The sequence below is a fragment of the Ostrea edulis genome, chromosome 1 (genome assembly GCF_947568905.1).
Source record: "Ostrea edulis chromosome 1, xbOstEdul1.1, whole genome shotgun sequence".
Lineage (NCBI taxonomy): Eukaryota > Metazoa > Mollusca > Bivalvia > Ostreida > Ostreidae > Ostrea > Ostrea edulis.
In genome coordinates, this window is record NC_079164.1 from 18,451,072 (window position 1) to 18,459,178 (window position 8,107).

Sequence of the window (8,107 nt, forward strand, 5' to 3'; positions counted from 1 at the left end):
ATGCTGAAAAATGCAATACATTTTCGAAAATCTTCTTTACTCCTATTAATTAAGCAAGTAAACTTTAACATCCTTTAAAAAAAAAAAGAATTCATTGGCGAGTTGCATTCTTTAAAACTCAAATAGAAAATTGTATTTCGCTGTGATGAAACCTACTCTCCTATAAAGAATTGTTAATTATCAGTTGTATATGATAGTTATATACCTATATAGTTCTCCATTATCTAGTATTAAGTATAAAAATGGATTAGTATAAAAAACACGGTAACAAAATGATTTGACTACGGATAACTCCGTTTACCTGATCAAGATATAGGGCTCACGGCGGGTGTGACCGGTCGAGAGGGGATGCTTACTCCTCCTAGGCACCTGATCCCACCTCTGGTATATCCAGGGGGGTCGAGTTTGCCCAACGCTTTATTTTGTTCTGCTTATAGGAGTTATGAGATTGATCACTGTTCGTTATCTTCACCTTTCTTTAACGGAGAGGACTTATATAGGCAGTGCCTGCTGTCCAATCCTATTGTGAATTTTCATAATAAAATACTGTTTAGATTAAATCTTCACCTTTCGAAAGACCAAAAACGGTGCATATTCAGGTGATTGTTACGTCCCCTGTTTTTAAACTAATAGAGATGTTAAACTTCAATGTTTTAATTGCCAAAAACTCGCACAACGGTTAATTCCGTTTAATACAGTTGTACACCATATCATAATATATACATATATGTATGTCATATATCACAGAAAGATTAAAAACACGTTCCTGGAGACACGATATGTAATTCTCCTATCATACAACACGTTATTGTGTTAAGTTTTCTTTCTCTGGTCACAACTTGGAATTCACATTACGGTCAAACATATCTCTCATTCCAACTAGGACTTCGTGCGTCTCGTCGAATAGCGGTCCCAGTCTCGCTTTGACGCGATCCACCCATGCCTTCACCTTTGGGTTGCTTTCAAAAACTCCCTCTTCTTGCACTGGATAAAGTTGTACCAACTCGCAGACACCAAGGAGATCAGCCAGTGTGATTTCATTTCCACAAAGATAAAGATTATCTTTCAGGTAATAATCGCCCAAAAAATTGACGATTTGAACGACCTTTTTCCGATAGAATTTCACCTTGTCCCAGTCTATGGGCTTACGCTTTATTCTAGGTATCAAAATCTACAACATTTGAAACAGAGTAATGCACGTGTTAACATGGCAACGGAGTTGCATAGCAACCAAATTATAATGGTTTTACATTACTTATGCCAGATTAAGTCGATGTGTCAAATTTGAAAAAAAAAAAATCGGGGACAGTACGTGCCGGACCCCTTTTATAAATGTTTAAGTGGTTACAGAGAATTGCCCTTAACAGTTTCTTCTATCATTTGAATGACTTTTTGCTGTAAAATTCAATAAAGCGTTTACCAAGTTTTGAAACAGCATTGCGCAATTTTGTCTGGTATACCAGTGCTGCCAGTTCATGTATTCATCAATCTTGGCAGTCGTTGTGACGTCACTTTCTGGGTACCAATGACTCGCTGCCTGATATTTCTTTGCTAAATACTTTAGAATTGCAACACTACAAAGAAAGAGAGAATCACTTGTAACATCAGTCAAAACTACATCTTAAAAAAACCTTTGTGTCCTTGAAGTTTTGAGAAATCAAAGTACCAGTTACTATAACCTTTATTATTTAAAGACGCATTTGGGTACTGAGTATATACTAGTATATCTCTCCTTTACATCGCTATCTGGGAAAGGAACCCTGAGACCAAATAACTGCCTGATATCGCAGTTTAGTTAGGTATTGGTTAGCCTAACTCCATTCTTTAATGTATAAATATGGTGATATCAAACCTTTCTGTGAGGATGAAACCATCATCGTCTATAACGGGCACACGTTGAAAAGGATTGATTTTTGTGAATTCCTCTTGTCTGTGTTCCCCTAAAAAAGAAAACAAGAAACACCTGGATCATAGCTCTCATCCTGGCACGTGCATTCTCATTTCGGCTTGAGTATCACTGAAGAGACATTATTTGTCGAAATGCGCACCCGGTGCATAAAATTGGTATCGTATAAGTTTTACGTTAGAGGTGTTTGGATATTGCAATACATAAGAACGGAGATTAGCGCAAACCTCCTTGTTGTGTATTGCAATATCCAAATATTTTAACCTAAGTACTTTATATACAGAATGTACGTCTCATTTAAGACTTTTCACTCAGATAGAGACGTCAACTGCTTTGGGAGATTTGCCACAAATATTGACTTATGCGTGTGAAGGTCGTAGCTTTGAGGGATTTTTGTTTTGCCAACGCCAACTGTGACGCGGGACCTCTGTTCTTAATTAAGGTCGTATTCGAAAGACCTTCAACTTTCACTGCAAATGCCGGGCACTCGGCGTAGGAACAGTCACTTACTATGTTAGACGTCTTAGGTTGGATTCGGCGCCGGGACTGAGAATCGAATCCAGAACCTCCCGTGTACGACGAGAGCGCTCACACCACTAGGCTACTGCTGTCATTCTATTCAGAACGCCAGATATGTCTATTATTACCTCTGCCCTAAATCTGCTCCAACTTTATTTCGCAATGAAAAAGATTTTTTTAAATATTGAATTAAATTACCGCTCTCATAAGATATCAGAATTACTATTCAACGCCTATTTTAGGTCTAGAGGAGTTATTTTTAAAAACAAGTTTTCAAGTCTGAAAATATTTTGATAATGAAATCTGGTACACGTGTCCCATAACTATGTATACAAAATGATTCCCCCTAGCAAAGAAAGGTTTGGTTGTGGGCGATACTTGTACATAAAATGTACCTGTACTCTCACAATTGTTTTAAGCTTAGAACAGGTAAATGCACTGAAAACATGTCTTCTGTTTATATTCGTAGAAATGTGGGACAATGCAACCGTTTCATGTTGAAAGTTATATAATCGATATCATAGATATTCGATTAGATATCATTATGTATAATTATTCACTTCGTAGGTACATGCGCTCTAACGTAAATTTCACCGTGTTAATTTCTTGGAACTTTTTTAAACTACATTGAAAATCATGTACAGTACAATAAAGAGAAGTAGAGTACTTTCTCTTGGGACACAAATTATTTATAAAAAAAAAAATGAAATTTGTAAATTCTCCTTAAACATTTCGCGTGACAACATGGACAAAGAGCGACAACTGTGTTTCGTTGCTGTTGAGATTATGTTGGATATTTCTTGCCGTCACAATTTGACAACTTTAAGATGTCTATAATTTAACGAGATGGTCATTTATTCAAGCTGACCTCTGACCTACCGGTATACGTCTCTTGTTAATAAGTACAAATAAACCCATGACAATAAATTTATCAGGTTCGTAATCAGTGTACCACTTATCCATACCACCATATTTCAACGTGCTCATAACTTGTTTTAGAAAAAAAACGTATTCCTAACATAATTATGTTGATACATGTACCAATCTAATTAAAATTAGATGTTAGCTCACATACTCGCTACACAAAGTTTGCGTAGCGAGTATGTGAGCGGATCTAACATCTAATTTTAATTAGATTGGTGTTGATACTATACGTGGTAATGTGACAGTTGCACACTGCTTGGTGTTCTTGATAGTCACATACACGTGTTCCAGTCCCCCACTGTACATTTTGTTGCGCTTGCCTATAAATCGAATGGATTTTCCATCATTATTGACTGCGACCATACACTGACTATAAGCCTTATGTCCATCGCACCCTTACAATCTAACTTCTTGCAGCGTAAAAAAGTGCTCCTGATGAATTTTAACCAAACACTTCTTTATCCAATACCACTTCCTACTATTCTGATAAAATGGGATCGTCTTGTTTGACTTCCCTCATAATGACGAAGTCCTTCATGTGCAGGTTTAGCACTTTTCTAGGTTCAACAAACCTGGCATGATGTGTATCTAAAACGTTCATGTCACACCAAAAAAAAAAAAAAAAAAAAAAAAAAAAAAATGAAAAAATGAAGTTTACGAAAACTGATCAATCTCATAAATCCTATAAAGAATACAAAATTGAGAGCAGGGAAACAGATCCCTGGAAACACCAGAGGTAGGGTCAGGTGCCTAGGAAGAGTAGACATACTATGTTGACCGGTCACACCCGCCGTGAGCCTGGGGGTGGGGGGTGGGGGGTGTTGTTATATCTTGATTACGTAAATGGGGCAATTCGTTGCCAAGAACTCTACCGATGATGTTTCACACGTTTTTAATATGCTTTTACATAAATTTGCAAAAATAAGAAACACAAAAATAAATATATAGGATTTTTACTCAGATTCGCAAAAATATCCAGATTTACGGGGGTGGGTGGTTATATCTTGATTACGTAAATGGGGCAATTCGTTGTCAAATTCAGTATGTAGAGAACGGCCTAACAATTGATATGAAACACGCCCGACAACGCTCGACCTAATGACAGGTTTTATTTACAAATAAGATCATTATGACGATTTGCGAAATGCTGACTTTAAAGATAATGTTGAAACCACTATAACATCAACTTATTGACAGTAGTCTGTATTGGTTTAAAAATTGAGTCTACGCAGAACATGCTCTATTGTATAGAATCTTGAGAGACAGATGTATCATATGCAGGTGACAATGCAATATCGCTACATGAATATGGGAAGTTAACGATGCAGAAGCTGAATTCTTCGCATTCGTCATAAAGTCGAGTTGTCAATGCCTTTGCTCAGTAAAGTATTCAAATATAAAACATATGTGGAAGATTATGTGGTGTCTTTCATTTATAGTTCAATGGGATATATCACATACATATGAAGTAGTACAGAGATTAAGGAACATATCCCTGGTCTTTCTGATTTCGTACCTCCGTACAATGTAGCCGATTAAGTCAGTGTTGCTATATTCATGTCTTGTATTTCAGGAATGAATACATCAAAATTTCTACAGTCGAGCCTTTTTTATCATACCTTTTGTGCCCAACGTGTATTTATCTTTGTATTTTTGCTTTCCTCTTCGATCGTACTCGCAGGGTGAGACACTCTCTATTGCCATTTTTACCTTTACACCGAAAGATTCCGAACTCTTTTATTTTCAGCTAGCAACCCAAAATTGCCTAGATTTCCATCACCTAGCATGCCATCCTCATCCAAATCTTGTAATAACGTCATATAATGTAATCCATATACTTTTCAATTACTTCCTGACAAAGTAACATCAATCTATACCACTTCGCATTCTAGCACACCCACCTACTTCACTGGTGGTTATGGCGATCTTTTCGTAACAGGGGTCCTTGTTCGATTCCCGATACCCACGTTTCGTCAAATCTAAGTGTAGGTAGTTACTGATCCTTTGCTAAGCGACCGGAATTAGAATAAAAAGTCACGGGTCTTTCTGATCTGACCTTAGAAATGGAGGTCCCGTGCCACAGTAGGAGTTGGCACGAGAACTGCCACGGCTTTGGGCGGTTGCACGATGATGACGTCTCTACAGGAGTGAAAAAATCTCGAATGGGCCGTAAAACCAAACAAAAATTGTTATCTACTTTGACACTGACCTCTTGCTTTTTGTTTTAGAAAAAAATGTATGGTAAAACAGTAGCTAGAGCTTCCGATTCGAGACTGGGGGGTTGTGGGTTCGAGCCCCGCTTGTAACTTGACCGTGTCGAAAAGGGTAGTGACTGCTCCTTAGCCAAACGATGGGAGTCGCGGGTCTTGGTCTTGTGTCACGGTAGGTGTTGGCACGATAAAAAAAAATCTCAACTTGCTACGACTCCGAGCACCATGCCCTGGTCTATATTGGTGACACTTCTCAAACCGTTGGTGATGTCTCGATATGAATGAAAAAATCACAGGGACGCACTTTTATCATTCACTACGACAACAAGGACATAAAATACTCCTAATATTGGTTGATGTCTTAACGCACACCGATGCTTCATATAGGTGTGATGTTCATAAAAGGCCTTTATGAAACCAGATTGAAATTCCCCAAAAAGCAAATTGAAAAAAAACCCCAAAACAAACAAATTAAACAACAAAAACAACAACACAACAAAACAAGCTATTGAATGTCATGAATGCACTTTGAAAAATTTATTCAAAGTGAGTTGAATTCTCTACGCAGTTGCATTGTTTTCCAAATTGCATTTAGCGGGTTCAAAATTTGAACGCTCTATGATTTTTTTGAAAAGTTCATAATTTTAAAATTGTTTTTACATTGGACTTTTCAGGAGGTCTTGATTTGCAGGCTTACACGTAACAGCGTAGCTCTGCGCCCGATGTATAATGTTCAAGTTTTAGACAGAACTTAATTTCACGAACGACCCATCGTAGATAAGACTCGGCGGTCAAAAAATAGACCGACTAGAAAGAAGTTTGCAAACTATGTAAATTGATAACATTCTTACCCATTCCAACAGAGACAAAAACTTCCTCAAACGGAATGTTGTTGAGCTTCAAAAACATGTACACAGCCCTAGAAGGCTGGGATGCCAAATCAAAGTAGAGTTTTAACGTCATACTCTTATGAAGTTCGGTATGGAGCGCGAGGTATGTTTAACTATCACGGCACATATCTTCAACCCGGGTTTTCAATATCGATGTTGACATTGATTACTTAAGCTAGTGATCCAATACTCAACGGGATAACCCAACAGACTACTAATATAGGTGTTGTGATTTAAACCAGGCTCATAACAAAATGGGGGAAGGGGGGGGGGAATGGAAAAGATAAATTCATTTCTCTAAATTTCTTCACTCTTGACAAGCAAAATGTTAAAGATTGATTGACTATATCTTGTTTAACGTCCCTCTCGAGAATTTTTCACTCACATGGAGACGTCAACAATGTCGATGAAGGGCTGCAAAATTTAGGCCTATGCTCGGCGCTTATGGCCTTTGAGCAGGGAGGGATCTTTATCGTGCCACACCTGCTGTGACATGGGCCCTCGGTTTTTGCGGTCTCATTCGAAGGACAGCCCCATTTAGTCGCCTCTTACGACAAACAAGGGGGTATTAATGTAACTAACGATGCGTTGATAGAAATACAACAACAGCGTAAATCCTTGTTAAAAGTTCGTGTTTATATTTCATTCAAATAGAATAAACTGAATTGCCCAAAGTTATGGACTTTAGGCTTGATATTTATCAAATGTAAAGCTGTAAACTATATTTCAAAGCTTCTTTGGTGCAACACGATGGCGAAATAACTCCAACTATAACTAAAACTCAAACGTCTGTACACTTCAAACCCACTGGACAATATGAAAAAAATCCAACCCTGGTCTAAAGTCACATGACTATAAGAGGCGCCAAATGCTCACCAAACTTTTGGCGGGAAAATACTAATTACATCAAATTGGAAATTAAATAAAATCAAAGCTGCTTGCCATTGTTTTGGCATAAGTTTCTAGTAGAACTTTATTATACAATCTTATCAATTGCAAATTCAATTCTTTTTAATCATAAAACTTAAAAGTTATTTACAAAATTTTCACACGGTTACATTCTCCCCCTCTCCATGAAATGATGTCCCATCATTTAATGATACTATGTACAATGTTTTCAATCAATGAAGGAGATGCAGATTTTAAAATATTGGAGCAAAACAAACTTGCTAACAACTGTGCTCTCTCTTGTCTGTTCTCAACCTCCTGTGTTTGAGACATAACATAAGCGTCATGCCACTTTGGTTTCTTCCTTGTTCTTGACGAACGTCTAACCTCCTCTACTGAGTCATCTTCTACTAGCTCCTCCTCAGCTTGTACTTCTGCATGATCATGCGCTTCATGGATTTCCAATGGCTGTGGTGCCATAGTCGTATCCTTCTGTTTATCAGTGTGTCCTCTTTCAATTTGTATGGTGACAAATTGTTCTTCATCTTCACTATCTGATTCCTTTCTCTGTTCGTCCTGTTTCTCCTCTATCCGCGGATTTCTTTCTCCAAGGCCTTTTCTCTCTGCTGGTTTAGGCCTAAATGTCGTCCCAATAGGAATAATAAGATTCCTATGAATAGTTTTCTCATGCCCATCCTCAGCTGTAATTACATACACAGGAATATCTGTATTCGGTTGAGATTTGATAGTGTAAATTGTTTCTTCAAATT

The 8,107-nt window shown here is 37.6% G+C and overlaps 1 protein-coding gene across 1 annotated transcript; it reads right to left on the reverse strand.

The window, feature by feature from the left end:
* Positions 1-638: 638 nt before the first annotated feature.
* LOC125663009 (glutathione S-transferase theta-1-like) lies at positions 639-6,639 on the reverse strand. The gene is made up of 4 exons (XM_048895339.2): positions 6,411-6,639; positions 1,853-1,940; positions 1,421-1,574; positions 639-1,171 (listed from the first exon to the last, which is right to left on the reverse strand). Exons 1-4 carry the CDS (start codon positions 6,520-6,522, stop codon positions 833-835), a joined length of 693 nt encoding a protein of 230 aa, XP_048751296.2. The 5' UTR covers positions 6,523-6,639; the 3' UTR covers positions 639-832.
* Between the last annotated feature and the right edge of the window lie 1,468 nt (positions 6,640-8,107).

Coding starts and splice junctions, on each gene's coding strand:
- LOC125663009 (XM_048895339.2), bottom strand. CDS start 6,522: ATGACGTTAAAACTCTACTTTGATTTGGCATCCCAGCCTTCTAGGGCT. Junction 1,941..6,410: donor TTTTGTCTCTGTTGGAATGG/GTAAGAATGTTA, acceptor TTTCTTTTTTAG/GGGAACACAGACAAGAGGAA. Junction 1,172..1,420: donor CAATGCTGTTTCAAAACTTG/GTAAACGCTTTA, acceptor CAAATGTTGTAG/ATTTTGATACCTAGAATAAA.